This window comes from Lutra lutra, chromosome 1 (assembly GCF_902655055.1).
Source record: "Lutra lutra chromosome 1, mLutLut1.2, whole genome shotgun sequence".
NCBI lineage: Eukaryota > Metazoa > Chordata > Mammalia > Carnivora > Mustelidae > Lutra > Lutra lutra.
Window position 1 is genome coordinate 197,032,540 of NC_062278.1, and position 19,709 is coordinate 197,052,248.

Sequence of the window (19,709 nt, forward strand, 5' to 3'; positions counted from 1 at the left end):
TGGGGTGGCACACGACAAGGGACTGCATTTCCAGGAAGTAGCTGCAAGGCGACGATAAGGAAAGATATTTTTAAAGTGAAGATGAAAAGACCCGGCTGTAGTGGCGAGAAGCCCAACCCATTTTAACAAGTTGCTGCCTTCTCGAGAAAGATCAAGATCTATGAATCCTGGCTGTGAGGGCCTGGAGAGACAGGAGACATGAGGTGGGAAAAGAGAAGTAAGGAATGACAGGGCAAGAGCTACGTGGAACAACCTGTGGGGTGGGCTCCCTTATTCTTCCCATTTTACAGGAAGGAAGCGGAGACCGGGTGAGGTCAAATCCTTGGCGCCAAGTCCCACGGCTGGGGAATGGCAGGACTGGGATTTAAACATGAGACCCAGCCAGCGTGGAGCTAAGGCATTTGTCTGAGAGAAGTGAGGAAAAAGAAAATCCACGCGCAGGAGTCCCTCTACCTACTGCCTCCAGGTGGAGCATGACACCCTGAACATCTCTGGGCATGGCGGTCTTCCCCCCTGCAGCCCCATGTGTACACAACTGAGTTCCTGTGTGGTGAATGCGTGTCTACTGCAGCCCTACTCTATTGTGAAGGTGGGCGACGGGGCAGGGGAGGGATGGAGGCTCTTCGGCTCCACCTGGCATGCACGGGGGATCTTGGAGCATTTTATCACGAAGACTGGTCTTCCAACCCAGAGCATTGAGAACCCCCTGGTCTCACGCCCAACCTCTCAACTCCCTGGCAAGCAGAGAGTTCCACCCCAAATTCTCCACATTCCCCTGCTCCAAAACCTGCAAAATGGCCCATTTAAAGCTCAAGCCAAAAGATACAGCAAGCGAACCCATAAAAACACAGGGAAGTTTGCTTTATTCTGAAGGTCAGGGTGCCAGGCCCTCCAGCAGCCAAGCACAGATACCTTTTCATCCCATGCACACTGCAGCTGTGTTATCTTGGGATGGATATTTGGGAAAAGGCTTGCGAGCGGGAGGGCTAGAAAAACAAGATGCCTTCCCCTTGACAAGAGCAATATTGACACAGCGTTTGAAACAGGCATACTCTGTACCTCTCCCTCCTGGCTGGGAGTCTCCCTCTAAGACTGGCTCCTTCTCTTAGTGGCATCCAGCCCTTGCAAAGGACAGCCTGAAACCCAAGCTCCCGAAAAGGCATGCAAACAGCCAAGAGGAAGCACGAGAGGCCCCGAACGCAGCAGGTGTGACCCAGCAGGAGGGAAGGTGGCTGCTGGCAGCTGCAGGAGACCTCAGTGGCTGCTGTGCAACCCGGACCAAGGTATGTGTGGCTCCGATGCCGGGAGGACCCCACGTGGTCTTTAAAGGCAGGTGTCCTGCCAGGGACCAAATGCCTGCGCTCCTGCATGGGGACCATTTCAGGCAGCTGGGGCAATAGGGGTCCTGGTTTAGGATACCCCCCAAAGTGGGCCAGGGATGGTCATTATCTGGGGTGAGCTAGCCACTCAGAGGGGCAGCAAAACTCCGGGGTTAAGGGTATAGGCTTTGAGGTCAGGGACCCAGACTGATTTTTGGTTCTGTTACTCCCAGCTAAGTAAGCTTAGGGAGAGACTCAACCCTTCGGAGCCTCACTTTCTTCATCTGTGAAATGTAATGGCGGACGGCGAAGGGTTACCATGCCTCTTATTAAGGGCAGGCTGCTGGCCCACAGTTCAGTGTGGAGCCAGACTAGACGGTCTTGGGAGTCCAGAAATATTTACGCCACCCCTGCGGGTGTTTCTGCTGAGGCCACTGCTTCAACCGGAGCCCAGGGCCGCATGCCAGTCTGTCAGTGACTCTTGCACCCAGACAGGGTCCCTCGGGCCACTTGGGACACAGGCTCCCTAGGGCTGGATCCCCAGGAGCTGCAGCCACTCATCTCCTTGCTCAGGCAAGGTGGGTCTGCTTTGTCCAAGTCACCACATCAGCAGGAGACTGGAGCAGAACATATACACACAAGGGCCTTGAGCCGGGACCGGGCTGCCTTCCCAAGGCCCAAGGTAACCCGCAGTGCAAACCGTGCCCAGTGCGTCCATGTCTCTGCACACAGGCCCTGCCGAGAAGCCTGAGTGGACAAGCTCCCCAGGCTGGCCCTCTCCATACAGTGACACCCCCCACCCCCACCAAGGCCTGCCTGGAGGCTCACGGGATGAACATGAACCGCAGCCATTACAAGGGGCAGAGATCTGTGTCTTGACACAGAAAGTTCTCGAAGATGCCAAGTGAAAAACACTACAACAACACGTGCACCGAGATTATTTCTGGAAAATAAAAGCCACACTGTATGTCCACCTTTTTAACAAACCAACTAGTTAAGTGACCATGTGTGAGGGTGACAGACACAGGCAGTCAGAAGGTCCACCCCTGAGCCACAGGTGGTGTTCCCTCCCGGGTCTAGACGGAAGGAGGGAGAAGCAAGGAGACGGAGCCAGCTTCCTTTACATACATCCCCGCTGCCTCCTTCACAACCAAATATGCCCCATCCACGGCAAAGACTAAAAACAGACTCTAACGAGTCTGAAAAGCTCTAGAATTTTTTGTCACCATCTTTTCTCCTCCTCCACAAGGACCAGAAACTAAAAGGGGGACGCAGACCGTGAGAGGTCCTACTGCCAATTCAAGGTTGTTTCTGTGAGCCCAGGACTGCAGAAGGAATGGAGGGCAGGAGACCTCCCAGGAGGCCTGTGACACACACTGAATCCTTTGCAGGCAAAGACACCCTCAGAAGCAAAGACAGGACCCTGTCTTCCCTCACCATCGGTGTCCTGGCCCTGAAGTCAAGGCACTTGGCCAAGGAAGACAGGCGAAGTGGAGCAAATAGTAATGAGGTGTGATAACACAGTCATCAAGCCCTTGCTTTTGGACTGACCGAGGGTCAAAGCACATGTCCCAAAACAACTCCAGAGATCAAGAGCTCCAAAGTGTTGAGCATTGTAGCTTCCCCAGCTTGGGGGAGTGTGGGGTGGTGGGGAGAGGTCAGGGAAGGCTTCCCGAAGCCTGAAGAGCTCCTGCTGGCTGAGCCCCTGGAGCAGGCTCAGCTAACGATCAGAGGCGGAGGCCGTGGGTTACCTGTGGTGCCCCCCTCAAGCCCGGCGCCGTAGGCGGACACCAGGGCGGGGTTCCCCGCTTGTCCAGGCTCCCCGACCCGCACTTTGAAGGGGCTTCCAACCACGTGGCTCCCGTTGAACTTGACGTCGATCGTGTGGATGCCGTTCTCATGGGGGATGAAGCGCACGGCGTACTTGTCTAGGAGAGTGAGCAGAGTACAGGGTCAGGCTGAGTATGTGCATACGACCAAGGGAGTGAGGAAAAAGGATGGGAGTCCAGCCCGAGATGGTGAGTTTTAAATCATTAATAAGACCACACCTCTCCTGGAAGCCTGGTACCCGGTATGTTGGATTTCAAAACCAGATGGGCCTGTTTATGTGTCCCTTGTCAACCCTTTGGGAAATGCATCCAAGTCTCAAATTCTAGGTTTTATCCTCTGAGAACATGGCATCTGCCTTGGGAGAACACTTTCTTTTTTTCAAAGATGTTTTTTATTTTTCAGAGAGAGAGAGAAAGAGAAAATGAGTGGGGGGCAGGGCAGAAGGAGACAGAGAAGTAGGCTCCCCAAAGAGCAGGGACCCCCATGCAGGGCTTGATCCTAGGACCCTGGGATCATGACCTGAGCCAACGGTTAACCGACTGAGCCACTCAGGCACCCGGGAAGAACACTTTCTTTATGAAAAGCTCACTTCTCACAAAGTTTCTCTACTTGGCCCCTTGAAGGGAAAAGAAATGGTTCCAACTAGCATTAATGCTCCTGAATTAAGCTCTAAGCTAACAACTGCCCCCCCCCAAGGGCTATGGCCAGGTTTTCCAGTGTTTAGGTCACAGCAGGTGGCAATCTGTCCAATGACCAGCCACCAAGACTATCTATCCATCACCTCTTTCTCCTTGAAGCCCTCCCACCTGGGATGCAGACTGTTCTCCTTCAACCTCTCCAGATGTCTACCCTTACTGTACACATCGTAGGACACATAGCAAATGCCCAACAATTCCTCACGTATCGGGGCCCACATTCCATGTCACTTCCTCTGAGAAGCCCTCCGGGCTCACCAAGGCAGAAACTACTTTTCTCTCCTGCTCCCTCATCATTTCATCCTTGGGTCCCCATGGTATTGTTGACCACCTGGGGTCCTCCGCAGGTGGGGACTGCGGGCTTCCAGCCATGTCCCCATCCCACTCTGAGCTCCTGCTTGAGGGCAAGCATCATGTCTTCCTCCTACCATCCTGCCAAGTCTCTCACACTTAACAAATGTTCACTGGCAAAATGGCTCATTAAAGTTGATAGACGTCAGAGAATTCCGTATGTCAAGGGAGCAGGCAGGAAAATCTTAGACTCATAAGCATACTGGAGTCCCAGATTCTTTGAAATTTACGGATGAACATCAATTAACTTTTCCCTCAGAGTAAAGTGAGGTCAGAGAGTACTTACTTGTGTCATAAGGTTAACAACATAATAAAAATCTGTTAAGATTTTGTTAAACTAGAAGGAAAAAACCACAGGGGCGCCTGGGTGGCTCAATGGGTTAAAGCCTCTACCTTCGTCTCAGGTCATGATCCCAGGGTCCTGGGATCGAGCCCCACATCGGGCTCTCTGCTCAGCGGGGAGCCTGCTTCCTCCTCTCTCTCTGCCTGCCTCTCTGCCTACTTGTGATCTCTTATCTGTCAAATAAATAAATAAAATTTAAAAAAAAAAGAAAAAGAAAAAACCACAATGAACAGAATGTGAACAGAATCTGAAAAACAATAGAAAATAAAACAGTTTGTTAAAAAAGAAAAGAAAAGGGGTGCCTGGGTGGTTCAGTTGGTTAAGCATCTGCCTTCAGCTCAAGTCATGATCCGAGGTCCTAGGATCAAGTCCAGGAGCCCTGCTCAGCAGGGAGCCTGTTTCTCCCTCTCCCACTCCCCCTGCTTATGTTCCCTCTTTTGCTGTCTCTCTCTCTCTGTCAAATAAATAAATAAACTCTTTTAAAAAAAGAAAAAGAAAAGCAAAGAAAAGGAAAAAAGAAAAAGGAAGGCTGTATCCTAAAGTGCCTTCTTGTCCCTGGTGAATGTTTATGCCCTAATTTATAAACAGGGCCTGGCAACAGCAGCAGAAGGGATCTGCAGGCTGGCTGGCCTCGGTGTGGCCAGTGAGCCCTCCGTGGGGGTGCACGCCTGCAGAAACATGCCTCAGAGAGGCACAGATGCCGGGGTCTGCCCACCCGCCCCGCTCACCTGGCTCCAGCTCAGACACGTGGCACTCCTCCACGGCTCCTGAGGGGCTATGCACCTTTGCATCGATCTTGCCTTTTGCCCCATTCAACCTTATAGCAAAGGAGGCTGGCTGGTTAACTTTTAATCCTGATTCCTGGGAATTTAATACATTAAAGAGGTTATGGCCCTTGGTGTTCCTGTTCGGTGGCACACACTGACCCGACCTGGGACTCCAGGGGACAGTTCTCACGCAAAAAGGCCCAGGATATTGAACCATACAACATCTCACAACAGAAGAGCAGGTGCCTTCTTCCACACTTCTAGCTTTAAATATAAGACAGCAGAGACCCATGTCAGCGCCGTCTAGCACCTCGGTTCGGGCTGGGAGAGAGGGTTACCGGATTTGGAGACTCAGACATCCTCGCCAACAGAACTGTAATTTCCATATCTCAAACAAGACCAGACAGCCAGAAAACCCAATGCCTTCCAGGTCAGAAAGGACCCTCTTTTAAGAGGAGCCTGGCAACTGACAAAACCCTGTACTCATCAACATGAACAGTTTTATATCATTGCCATTTTTTATCTCAAGGGTAGGAATGGAGACAACTTTTAATAAACTCATAGAGGAGTATACACCCCAGCGGGACCTGGGGTGACTACCATTTCCTAGCTATGTAAGTAAGTTGTTCCACCTTTGAGTCTCAGTCTCCTCATCTCTAGAATGGGCACAAATAACCGAATCTACGCCAGAGAGCTGCCATATGAGGATGAAAGGAAGTGATACATTCCAAGCACTCAGCGCAGGGGCTGGTCCATACACAGAAAGTCTCCCAAAGATCAGCTTATCATTAAGTATGTATATGAACTCAGAAATTATCTGCACTTAACTCCCCGTCTCCCCCCCAGCCCCCGCCATCCTCCCCCGCCTCAACAGAAAGAAGTCTAGCTTTTACTCTTCACTGGTTCAGTTTTAGCCTCCACACTCAGCCCTGGAAACTAGAGCCTCTCACAGGAGAAGGGGATTAGAGGTTTAGATGCTTAAGATAGTTTAAAATTGGCCAGTCCTGCCTGAACCACAAGATTTAATTCGTTAGAAGTTTTGTGGTGAAGTCGATCAGACAGCCACTCCTCAGATGATACCGCAGTGTGCAATTGAAGTACATGGGGGTCTTGTTAAAATGCAGATTCTGATCCAGAGGGTCAGGGGCCGGGGCAGGGGGTGGGGGGGGCACAGAGAGCCTGGAATTCTAGGATTCTAGTAAACTCCCAGGCAATGCTGAGGCTGCTTGTCCCAGGACCACGTCTCATCAATAAGGCAGTAAAGCTGCACTGCTTAACTGGTAGCCACGAGCCACAGAAGAATATATTTTTAAAAATTTAAATCAAATTAAATTAAATTGAAGATCTGATTCCTCAGTTACATTAGCGACATTTCAGCGGCTCAACAACCACGTGTGGCCAGTGGCTACCACATTGCATAGAGGAGATGTGAGACATTTCTGTTGTTGTAGAACATTCTATTGCACTGTGCTGCACTGGAGGTCACAGGCTGGGGAGAGAGGACTGCACACAAAATTCAGGAATCTTTGATCGCCAGATTGCCCCTGTCCCACCATCCCCTCCTCTACGAAATGCCAGCCGACTTCAATTTTCTAAAAAGTCTTAAAAGCAAGACAAAACAATACATGCCTCTCTTTTCCTAATCAGCACCAGATGTTGGCATGCAGGCCGCGGGCAAATCTCCGATAAATAATTTACATATCACTCAGCACCAAGTGACCCAGGGTGGGGGTGGGGGAGGGGTGCGGAATGGGACAAAGAGACACGCACAGCCCACTGCACACTTGTTCAAATATTTACGACCTAACGGTGATGAGAGGAGTCTACAGAAAAGTCTCCTGGAGAGGATTTCTCCAAACCAGGTTTTTTGGGGACAGAACCATTTACATTACCTGAATCCGCTTGCCGCTAAATCCTCAAGAGGGAGATAAACGCCTCAGAAGATCTGAGAGAAATCTTCGAGATGCATGAAGGCAGCTCTCTGCCCTCAACAAACGCTGGGTTTATCTCCCTCCACAGGTTTTAGTTAAGTCGGCCACAGAAGAAACTTCTGTTAAGAAGCCTTTAAATGAAACACAAGAAAAACATCTACACCGCAGCGACCTGTTCGCACCCTGAGGACTCTTGGGTGAGGCCTCTTCAATCTGCCGAGGTGAGTCTGCTTTGGGTTCAGTCTGGGTTCCCTGATGTTTTGGAACAACCAGCGGCACTAGTTCTCCTCAGGGTAAGGTTAGAATCTCACATGTAAACCAAGTGTGTGGAATTAGGGTCAATGAGATCACCAACCTCAGATACAGGATTTTTAAAAATGGGGGTTGGGGCGGGGCAGCTGAAGGCTACTGAGAAATCCCACTGATCAGAAATCAGACTTGGGGACTCTGGTGTGATTCTGCAACCAAATTGCTACTCCTGATTTCTGACACCTAATTGCTTTTCAGTGTCCTGAGTAATGACCCAAAGGCATCCCTACCGGTTATTAGTCTGGCTGCAGGCTCTCATGAAACCTTGAATTTGACAGCCTGTTGAAGACAGGGGGAAAGTTGCACTTTCTGGCACCTCCACAGGTTGAACTACGTAACCACTTGCCATGGTGCCAGGCGGGGGATTCACGGGGCCATGGTTAAGACCACGGGTTCTGGAGCCACAGAGACCATCCCTCTGCCTCATGTTAGCTGGTTTCTGGTAGTTGTAACCTCTCTATACCTCAGTTTCTCCATCTTTAAAATGGGGTCAGGAGAAACCTACTCCCCAGGCTCATGCAAGGATTTAATACTAATAAAGTCCTTAGGTGGTGCCTTGCACCCTTATAAATAAAGCACCATAATAAAATCAACGCAATTGACTTTTTGGAGGGAGAGGAAGTCTGCAGTAGCCGGCAGAACGTCCCCGGACTGTTGGCCTGGTGTTCTTCTGTTGGAAAGTCCTCCTTAACCCTTAACCGATTATTAACAGGCCTCCTTCGTTTCTCTTGAATAAATATTTAAGAAACAAACTTGTTCCCAAATGTTGAGGTGTTTTGTTGACTATGGCTCTGTTTCCGCTTGCCCCAAGTGTCTCCTGTCCTAACCGTGGTGGTGGTGGGGGTTTCACTCTGCCATGGGAAGAAGGGTCCTCTACAGCTGGCAGCATCTCTGGTCCCACTGGAATGGGGCCCTTGGCACTGAAGGGAGGATTGAAGTGGCCTCAAGAGTCCAGGGTTTCACTGGTCGGCCTGTGGCCAATGAGACGGATGTTTCCTTGCGTCTCACCTGAAGGCTCATAACAGTGAGGCGGCGGGCGTCGTCCGAGGGTGCGATGACTGGCACCAGGTAAGGACTTTCAGGGATGTGCTCATCGTTGAACTTGATAGACACCTCGTAGTTACCTGTGGGGACAGGAAAGTCCCATCATTTCAGAGAATCTGGGAAGGCAGTTCCAGAGTGGCCTCTGGCTTCCTTCCTAGGGCTGAAATGCCTTCCAAGAGCCTCTGCCTCCCCGACCGTCAGGGCTGGTTGGTTGGCTGAGGGCAGGTCACCTAGCTGAGGTTGAGCCAATAGGATTCCTTTAGTTGGGAAAGGGCCAATATTCTTCTTCTTCTTCTTTTTTTTTTTTTTTTTAAGATTTTATTTATTTACTTGAGAGAGAGAGAGTGTGTGCAAGCACGTGCATGAGTGAGGGGAGGGGTAGAACGAGAAGGAGACTTTTTGCCAAGCAGGGAGCCTGATCCCAGGACCCCAGAATCATGACCTGAGCCAAAGGCAGACACTGAACTGACTGAGACACCCAGGCACCCCAAGGGCCAAGAGTCTTAATTTGGGTCCAAGTGACTCCCTAAGGTCCTGCTTAAGAACTCAGGAGACCCAGGAAACTTGAATGGGAAAAAAAATTACATTTTTACTTTTACTAATAACTTCAGGCTGAAATTTAGCATTTCCTTTCTTTCTATTAGAAAGTTCAACAAGAGGGGTTCTGGGTGGCTCAGTGGGTTAAGCCTCCACCTTCGGCTCAGGTCATGATCTCAGGGTCCTGGGATGGAACCCTGCATTGGGCTCACTGCTCAGCAGGGAGCCTGCTTCCCCCTCACTCTCTGCCTGCCTCTCTGCCTACCTGTGATCTCTCTGTCAAATAAATAAATAAAATCTTTAAAAAAAAAAACATCAACAGGAAACACTCAAAGCACACATCAAGTGTGACTCTGTCACCACTCACAGATCACAGATATTTTCATGTCACTTTACAGTTTTATATATACCTTAACATATTTTTTACTCTCACCTCTACTTTGAAATTAAGGTCCTTAGCAGACCACCGCCAAATCCTATGACTTAATGTATTCAGGAAGAATGTGCATATGTTACTATGTTACACATTCCCCTGAAGATTTTGGTTAACTCCATTTTAATGTAACTGATTTCTTTTATAACCCAATGCATTTTATGTTATATGTTTAAAACATTATCCTGAGAACAGTCCCTGTAGGCTTTAGGAGATGCCCAAGAGAGTCCACAGTTCACAAAAAGGTTAAGAGCTGCTGCTCAAGGGAGCTCAGAGCCCTGAGGCCACAGAGCCAGTGGCCAAGGATGGGAAGAGAGGCTGGTCAGCGGGAGGAAGGGCAGGGCTGAATGAAAGCATGAAGGAGAGGCCAGCAGAGAGGTACCAGAGAACCACACTTCCTGCCCCGAGGCCCGACCGATTTCCTGCCATGGATTTCTAGAAGGCACTCCCACGCACCCATACCGATACACTCCACTTTGACTCGAGCTAGCTGGCCAGGCTTCCGTTCCCCACAGCCTAGGCATCCCCCAACAAGGACCACGTCCTCAGCTGGCTCGTGATTACATACCAGGCTCCTGGGCAATGTAAGACACACCACATGATCCATTTTTATGGTCATCGAACGTAATCTCGGCCTTACTGGGGCCTTCGACGGCAATGGACAAGCCACCAGCGCCTGCTTCCCGGGTCCAGATGCTGAATTCAGCTAAAGCAAAGAAACACCTGGTTAGCGACTGAGCCTGGGACACGCTCTCTTCTAGCTCACACCCACGATGCTGGGTTACATCTGCTCCCTTTTCTCTCCTTTAAGGCCAGGCAGAGCCCCAAGGAAGGGCATCACCGATGTTTTCGGAGCACCACCCATGAGAACATGAAGTTTGTGGGAAATCAGGCATCTCTGAACACACCCAACCAAGGCAGAAAAAGATGAGAACGCTCAGTTTTGTCCCTTCCCACCAGCAACCACCACCACAATGGGTTTTGTAGAATTCCAGTGTGTCTTCCCACCAGCAACCACCACCAGATCTTCCCACCAGCAACCACCACCACAATGGGTTTTGTAGAATTCCAGTGTGTCCCACCAAATGTCAGCGCTGCAGGACAGTCTGCAAAGAGCTTCCTTAGCCTGCCTCCCTCTTAGATGCTCACACGCACCATTACAGGCTCTAGGGGTCTCTCAGTAAGCTTGTTTATTAACTTTGGGTAAGTGGGCAATTCCCAATCATGTGTAGCCACAGAAGCCTTGTTTTAAAGAATGCCCCTCAATACCACCGTCAGAATCCCATTCACGTGAAGAACGTGGGGTGCTCACACCGCCAGGCTCCTCCTGTTCTCAAGTTACGAGCCCGCCCGCAAGCTCACCTGGGACCCCTGCTTCTCCTCTCTCCAGGCCAGGGCCTCCAGCGCGGACCTTGTGGGCGCCCCCCTCTCCCAGTGGCCCCACGGTGAACTGGAACGGGCTGCCGGTCACGTGCTGGCCGCGGTACTTGACGCTGACTGTGTGAACGCCCATCTCCTGGGGCACAAACCGGACACAGTGCGAGTTCTTCCCCACGGACACGATCTCTGCCTCGGTGATGCGGCCAGAGGGGCTGGTGACATGGGCTGACATGTCACTGCTGTCGATTTCTGAAAGGAGGCGGAAGTTTGGGGAGGAAGAGAGCAGGGTTAGGGTGAGGGACCAAGGCAGAGCAGGCCATGCAGGGCAAGCAGCAGAAGGCAAGGCAGGGGCAGCCCAGGGTGGGATGTGGGGTGCTCAGGCTTTCCTCCCATTCAGGCGGGATGCCTACCCTCCTGTCTCCCTCAAACCCTGGGTTGCTGTGGCCACCATGGAGATGCCAGGGCCCCTCCAGCCACCCAGTGCAGAGAATGTTGTAGGGATAGTGACACTGTCTGCCCCACCGAGTACTTTTATAGACTTCCTAGCTGGCATTAATTCCGCACAGCAGTTTCAAACCAGGGCCTGGAGCTGATAAGTGACAGCAAGTAAACAGAAACCATTATAACAGATCAGATGTTCCTAAGCCAAAGGTGACACGTGCCCACTCATCATGCTTACTGGGGCTCATTTCCATAGGTAGGTAAGGGGAGCAAATATAAGAACTGTCACCCCATACCTTTAAGAAGCTTGGCATTTCTTTGAGGCAACAAGACAAATGCATTTAGAGAAAAAGTGAACCCACGTTGGTCACAACCACAAAGGGAAACCGTGCGTGAGCCAAGCTTCGAGTGAGTCAAATACCAGAGGCCATGCTTTCAGAAGAGTGACGCCTCCGGTCACCAACACCGGGACGCAGACCGTGTCTGCCACACCCTCGGCGCTCATGCCGTGCCAGTGACCGTGCTCGCACTGACGTGGTAGAGACAGGCACACTGCATGCTGGGTGACCACGTAATGCCATCACCTAGAGCCACATGAAGCTGCGCTCGCCAGCCCTACAACGACCTGGGCTGAGCAGCCATGACTTTGAGCCCTGAGGACAGAGAAAGGAAGGACGGTTGAGGAGAGGGTCATCCCCACATGGCCTGGGTCCAGAGGACATCTGGAAACTGATGAGCTGTCTTCCATTCTAACCGAGGCCAGAGGCTCGTTTAGGTAGTAAGGGGGGAAGCGAGTCTCACCCAGAGTCAGCCGGCACTGAGAAGGACCTGATCAGAGAAAAGAGGAGCCAAGAGCCAGGGAGACCTTAGGGAAAAAGTAACTGACCTGCTAGTTCCTCAGGAAACAGAGAACTTGCAAAATGAAAAATGTAAAGCAGAAAAAAAAAACACAGTCCGTGTCACTAGGGACCTGAGAAATGGAACTGAAAACCAGACACCATATTTTTCCATTGGATTGGTCAAAGTGAGAAGGAAACACTGCCCAGGGCTGGTGGGGAAATGGGGAGATGGGCACGGATCCTTTATCACGAGGGCAGTCTGTCTGCCAGGGTGGGGGAGCATTCAAACCACAGCAGCCACGCCATCCCACCCCGGGGCAACCATCCGACGTGCTGATGGACTGAGCACACAGCGGAGAACTTTACAGAGCCCCGGCTGTCGGAATCCAGGGATGGAAATGAGTGTGCGTGTGCTGAGACTACGCAAGGAAGGACGGTGCATCAGGATATGGAAAGTAATCTTACGTAGTCACTGAAAATATGATGTGGAGGGGCGTCTGCATGGCTCACTTGGTCAAGGGTCCACCTCTTGATTCGGGCTCAGGTCATGATCTCAGGGTGATGAGTTCAAGCCCTGTGTCGGGCTCCACGCTCAGTGTGGAGTCTGCTTGTCCCTCTCCCTCCACTCCTTCCCCCTGCTTGCTCGCTCTCTAATAAATAAGTGGATAAAATTCTTTAAAAAAAAAAATGAGGGGCACCTGTGTGGCTCAGTGGGTTAAGCCTCTGCCTTCAGCTCAGATCATGATCCCAGGGTCCTGGGATCGAGCCCCGCATCGGGCCCTCTGCTCCGCAGGGAGCCTGCCTCCACCTCTCTCTCTGCCTGCCTCTCTGCCTACTTGTGATCTCTGTCTGTCAAATAAATAAATAAAATCTTTAAAAAAAAATGATGTGGGAGTATCAAAAGATGACCACACTCCAGTGTGTGAGAAGTGCACAGGTGCGATTGGAAAGGGACCCCACATGTCCAAGAAGCTGGAGGCAACTGGGGTCCAGCTCTGTGCCTCACATGTGAGCCACAACCCTCCTGGCTGATTGGAGATGCGATGACACTTCCTTTCCCGGGGTTGGAACACCTGAACTTTTCACAATCACAATGCATCAGCTATTTTTAGTAAGTGATTCCATATGGACGCTGTAGTAAGGAGGCCTTCCCCGAATTCTCACGTGGCCAGCGGTGCAGCCACATACGAAGAAGCCACTGAGGACCATGGGGAAGGCAGAGTAGGTAGAAGTGGGGCATGTTGGGAAAGAGGGGAAGAGCCACGGAGGAGAAGCAGCCCCTTCTCCCAAATCACAACCTGAGCGTGATCTGAAGACCGTTTCAATTTTCTGTCCACATGGATCTGTGCCACAACACAGCCTGTGCCCGCTTGTGGGCACAGGACCCTTACACCTGCACTCACTGTGATGGCTCTTTACTTTTTATTTATTTGAGGGAAAGAGAGGGAGAGAGTGTGCACAAGCAGGCAAAGGGGCAGAGGGAGCAGGAGCAACAGACTCCCCGCTGAGCAGGGAGCCTGATGTGGGACTTGATCCCAGGACTCTGGGATCATGACCTGAGCCAAAGGCAGATGCTTAACCAACTGAGCCACCCAGGCACCCCAGGGACAGCTCTTTATGGAAGGAGCCTGGGCCATATTCAGACAGATCCATTCACAGTGTCCATTTACACCATTCACGACGAAAAGGCCGGATGTGGCCCACCCACCTAGTCTTCATTCTCACTATAGCGATGGAAGAAATGCATCGAATATTAGAAGGATGCCATTGGGCTGACACCTCTGAAATACTTCCAACTATTGGCAAGGACAGGGCCAATTCTCTCACTGACATGACTCTATTTAATGGACAGTAAATTCAAATCTAAAAGCCTGTCTCGGGCGCCTGGGTGGCTCAGTGGGTTAAGCCGCTGCCTTCGGCCCAGGTCATGATCTCAGGGTCCTGGGATCGAGTCCCGCATCGGGCTCTCTGCTCAGCAGGGAGCCTGCTTCCCTCTCTCTCTCTGCCTGCCTCTCTGTCTACTTATGATCTCTCTGTGTCAAATAAATAAATAAAATCTTTAAAAAAAAAAAAAAAAAAAAAGCCCGTCTCCCCGCCATGCGACACAATAAAAAAATTTTCATTTGGAAGAAGAAAAAGGGAACAGGTAACCAGGTATTTTTTCCTTAGATGGGACTCTGTGAAAACAGTATGAAAAATACAAACAAATACACTGCTTACTTACTTATAAATAGTCACCACAGAGCACTTAGTACATCCTAGGCCATGCCCAGACATGGCTCCCAGGGGTGCTCTCCACCCCGACCCCCACGTTCCTCATGCTCACCTGGGATTTTCAGGTTCAGGTCACAGATGCTCCCAACAGTGGCCACAGACGGGGCCCGACTGGTCCGAGTGATGCTCTCCTTGACTCGCCCCTCCCCGCTGATCTTCACGGTGAACGGGCTCCCTGCGAGAACCGAGAAGGCCCTGGTGAGCAGCCCAGAGGCTGAGGCACGGCACTGACAGAAAACCCAAGCACCACACAGGGAGGGCAGAGGGGGCCAGACGCACCAGGTACGTGCTCATCAGCGAACTTGGTGGAGACAATGTAAATGCCGGGCACAGTGGGGAAGTAGGAGACCTTGCAAGTGCCATCTTCCAGGTCCTCTGTCTGGATGTCCACTTTGCTGGGGCCTTCCACTGCCAGGGATATGCCACCATAACCTGCAACACGGTAGCCCGGGGCTGATGGCACCACAACTCACTGGGGAGGGGGAGCTCGAAGCATGCAGAAGGAACGGAAATTCAAGCTGTTATTTCCAGATGGTGGAAAGATAGAAACGGCAGGCAGCCCCAATCAGGGAGCCTCAGGCAGGGGAGCAAGTGAAGTCCCATAGCAAAAAACCTCTGAGCGTGGCTTTGACCACAGTTCCTCTCAAGGATACGTATTAACATCCCACGGAGCCCCGGTCCTACAGAACCCGCTGGGAAGATGCTCTGACCACATGCCTTCAAGAAAGGCATGTATTCATCACCAGCTCCAGGTCTGAGAATGTGAACCTTCAAACTGCGCCCAGGTGTCTCCATCTAGCCCGGGAATCACTAAGGGAGCAGATCCAAAGGTTTAACAACCTGAAGAATCAAGAGGGAGCATCGGCCCACCAAGACCAGAAATTCTCTAGCTCTCTCCCCTGGGACTGGCACTTTGTCCAAAAGCTACCAAAATGGCCATGACGCAAGAAGGCAGACAATGAAGATATATATGGCCACATAGCACAGTGTGAAGAGGCCCGATCCAATTCAAGCCGTTTTAAAGAGGAAACAGGAAGAGATTCCACATTTCCATGAAAGCACAGCTCAGCTGACACGATCTTGGCCAGCTGGCCAACCTCCTCTGCTTGGGATTAGCCCAGGAGGTCCTGGAAAGCGGCCGGTGAGGGTGGGAGTACCCATCATGACAGATCTGTGACTTGTTTTGGCTCTGGATTCAAATGCCAGGAGCAGACAGGCTGTTCACTTCTGTAAAGCCTCAGTTTCTTCATCTAGAAATACAGATAATACCCAGTTCACTGAGGGTTGTGGGCCCTAAATGCTGATGCAGGTACAAGACCTACAGCTTGAAGGATGCTCAGAAAGAAAGGGGAGGTGGTAGGATGAAAAGACAAGCAGCCTGAGCAAAAAGAAGACCGTTCCCGCAAGCCTTTCCCCAGGAACGTCTCCACATACCTGCATCCCTTGTGTCCACAATGAATTCAGACATCTCGAAAGTCCGGCCCTCCGACAGGCCACGGCCATAGACTTTGGCTCTGCGTGCATCACCGATCTCGGACTGGACCACCATGATGGACACGGGGCTGTTGGCCACATGGTTGCCGTTCTTCTTGATGCTGACCAGGTGCTCGCCCACCTCCCGGGGGATGAAGGAGATGCCTGCACCGGAGCATAGACTGGGGTTGGTAAGGTCGGGAGACGGGATGAAAGAGAAGCAGGAGGGACACACACTTGCAGGAATGGAAATGGACTTCCTTCCTGACTTTCTAGCAGTCCAGAGTGTCTAAGGGGATGGTCAACAGCTCAATGCAGAAATGCACTCGGATTCTTAGCATGTGCGACCCAGCTTCATGCTCTTGTGTGCTACTGGGTCCCCAGGACGGGACTGGGGGAAGGCCCATCCCCCCTCCCACCCCCCCCATCTCCCGCCCCAGCCCCAGCCCCGGCCAGAAAGCAGCCTGGGCTCACCAATGTGGTTGTTGGGCAGCCTCTTGAGGAGACAGGGCTCGTCGCGGCCGGATGGTGCCTTAATGCTGGCTGTCAGGGTGCTCAGGTCTGTCTCGCTGATGTCGAGCAGGAAGTCCGCAGCAGAGCCCAGCTTCACCTGAGAGCAGCGTCTGCTGTCGTCTGGGAAACAGCCCCCCCGACCGTGCAGCTCAGGTTACGTGTGGTCTCCCCAGCCACACACCGTTTACGCAGGAGCACGGAGAATGAGTTACTCAGAGTTCAGTGAAAAAGCCCGTCTGGGACCATGAGCAGACCTAACCAACGATGAGTGCTGGCTGATGGGTGTCTGGGAACAGGCAGGAGACTGGCTGCACGCCTTTTTAAAGGCGTCTTTGCCAGCAGGAGGCACATGTCACCTCCTGCCTTGGACATTCCTCAGGCATACGTTCCTCATGCTCCACGTAGGACTGCTGACTGCCCATGGATAGGTCTGAACACCTCAGGGTCAAGAACCTCGCCTTTCCTATCTCCTTTATAACCTCCTGACAGCATGACACGAACACAGCCAGCACAACAGACACTGGGAGTGTGGGCTTTGAATCAATATAACCTGGGTCTGAGTCCCCGAACGCCCACGTATGAATTTGGCTAAGTCACTATCTCACCCCGTGTCAGTTTTTCCATCCATAAAATGGAAAGGAAATCTAACCAGTAGTGATGCTGAAGGGTATCTTCGAGTTCATGTATTTACGTGAATCATGGAGTATGTGAATGCCTCTACCTGAGGGCCTGCTACCGGCATGCTGTGGCCCGACTAGCACCAAACAAGGGCCGTCTGAAGGGTACTATGGGCTCTCCCTTGGATTACCAGCTACTGGAGGAACTGGGCCAGCCCAAAGTTGACTTTGCACCTCAATTCTTCCCCAAGGAGTCTGGAAGTAGAATCTACACTTAGATGCCTAGCCTACTGCCATGGGTCTGTTGGGGAGAGGGGCTGTCCAGGCAGCCACACCTCCCCATAGGCAGCCTCTCCCACCCCCTTACCCCCCAAAGGAGCCAGGTAATCCTACCTGTGATCTTGGCTGTGAAGGGGCTGCCAGGGATGTGCTTGTCATTGTACTTGACCAGAATGCTGTAGTCCCCTGGCAGGGTGGGCAGATAGGTCACTGTGCATGTCCCATCTTTGTTGTCAATGCAGCTGATTTCAGCCTTGGAGGGACCCTCGATAGCCAAGTCTAGGCCACCTGCAGATGGGAGGAAGGAGGGCGAGCCCTTAGAGAGAGTGTGTTCCCTTGTTTCAACAGAGATCACAACTCATCCAGGGTGGTCCCAATGCTGGGAACAAGAGGCTGATGCATGCCACATGGGCCACCAAGGGGCATGTCAGAGCAAAGCAAATGACATGCCAAATCCGCCCACTGGAAAGACACTTCACCAGCTGAATTCTTCACTATAAGTGACCTTCAAGATCTCTCTATTCTTTGGGATACATGGGATGTGAAAGGAGTCCAGCACATGAGTCACATGTATAGGGGAGCCACACACAGGCTGTTCCTGCTGGTGGGGCACCAGGTACCATCATGAAATCCAGTAAGGACCACACATTTAGGGGCACCTGACTGGCTCAGTCAGCAGAGCATGTGACTCTTGATCCTGGGTTGTGATTTTGAGCCCTGTGTTGGGTGTGATTACTTAAAAAGAAAATCTTCAAAAAAGGACCATAAACTGAGAAGTCTCCAAGGTGACAGGGGGCACAGGCATGGAGCTTTATCTGGAATGGGCAATAACTCAGGCAGTCTTCTAGATACATGTACACGTGCAAAAAAGAACAAAACAAGAACATCATCTACCAAAAAACATGCTTAAATTTCAGGCAAGTCCCATAAAACATCTCACAGCATCAAACTGATTTCCATCAGAACACAAAGGACCTCAAAAGTTCTGCCTTGGGTGAAGACAGAGCAGCTCTACAGAAGAGATGGAGGAGAAAAGACAAGACAAATGCTACCACTCAGCAGTCTAATTTTTAAAGCTGTCCTGGAACTGTGTCTACTTGACTCTCCAAACAGATGGCCGGAAGCACAAAACCCACAGAGACCACACGGTACCTTCTCCTGCATCCTCGGTGACGATGGTGAAGGTGGCGGTTTTGTTGGCCACTCCATACACCAGGCCTGGACCGTATGCAGAAACGCTCCCGCTGTTCGGGTAGTTCACATAGAACTGGAGCGGGCTTTCTGGGTTGGCACAGAACATAAGATCAAGGGGGACTCATTGAGGGGAACATGCATCACTTGGATATCCAATGTCTTTTTTTTTTTTTTTTTAAAGATTTTGTTTATTTATTTGACAGACAGAGATCATAAGTAGGCAGAGAGGCAGGCAGAGAGAGAGGGGAAGCAGGCTCTCTGCTCAGCAGGGAGCCTGATGCAGGGCTCAATCCCAGGACCCTGGAACCATGACCTGAGCCGAAGGCAGAGGCTTTAATCCACTGAGCCACCCAGGCGCCCCAAGGACACCCAGTGTCTTAACATTCCCCTTAACAGCAGCAAGGGCGGGGTCTCCCACACAGGGGCAGAAATCCAAAGGAGACTCCAGGAGAGCTGACCACGCTGGGATACCCAAAGGGTCTACTCGTAGTGCACAAGAAAAACAATCCCAAAGGTTGACCAATAAGGGAGGAAACAGCTGACCATGTGAAGAAATGACTCACTACTGGATGGAACACAACTGGAGAAGTCTTTTGGGAAGGCCATTTGCTGCCCCTTTCAAAATGTAAGGCCCTAGGAGGGCCCTAGTAATCTATCCCACACCTCAGACCCAGCCCTGTCCAAGGACTTCCACTTCCATAGTGCTCAGACCCAAGTTAGGAAAAGACTCCAGTGTCCAACAACAGGGGGCCAGTTAAGTAAACATGGGTCTACTGGCAGGTCGTTAAAAATAATGAGTAAAGGGGAGCCTGGGTGGCTCAAAGCGTCTGATTCTTGATTTCAGCTCAGGGCATATATATACCTGAGATTCAGCCCTGTGTCTGGCTCCATGTTGAGCGTGGAGCCTGCTTGAGATTCTCTCTCTCCCTCGCCTTCTGCCCCTCCCCCCCCTTTGCCTGCCCACATGCAGGCACATGCACTCTCTTACCAAAAAAAAAAAAAGAGGGAGATCTGTGTGTATTAACTTGAGAGATTATTCATAACGTGTCATGTTAAAAAGACAAGCTGCTATATAATATTAATACCATTATCTCATTTCTTTGAAGAAAAAAAAACCATGTTGCATGTTTTACAGGCACA

The 19,709-nt window shown here is 51.3% G+C and overlaps 1 protein-coding gene across 3 annotated transcripts in view; it reads right to left on the reverse strand.

Annotated features, from left to right (window-relative positions):
• The window catches only part of FLNB (filamin B), a 145,194-nt gene that overhangs the window by 5,253 nt on the left and 120,232 nt on the right, over nt 1-19,709 (reverse strand). For all 3 annotated transcript variants that reach the window (XM_047691063.1, XM_047691055.1, XM_047691047.1), the window contains 11 exons: nt 18,528-18,656; nt 17,490-17,663; nt 16,441-16,599; nt 15,928-16,131; nt 14,773-14,925; nt 14,546-14,668; nt 10,922-11,188; nt 10,128-10,265; nt 8,554-8,669; nt 5,267-5,399; nt 3,071-3,247 (listed from right to left, as the gene is read on the reverse strand). In XM_047691063.1, the coding sequence (XP_047547019.1) occupies nt 3,071-3,247; nt 5,267-5,399; nt 8,554-8,669; nt 10,128-10,265; nt 10,922-11,188; nt 14,546-14,668; nt 14,773-14,925; nt 15,928-16,131; nt 16,441-16,599; nt 17,490-17,663; nt 18,528-18,656 (1,773 nt within the window). The remainder of the gene's footprint in view (nt 1-3,070; nt 3,248-5,266; nt 5,400-8,553; nt 8,670-10,127; nt 10,266-10,921; nt 11,189-14,545; nt 14,669-14,772; nt 14,926-15,927; nt 16,132-16,440; nt 16,600-17,489; nt 17,664-18,527; nt 18,657-19,709) is intronic.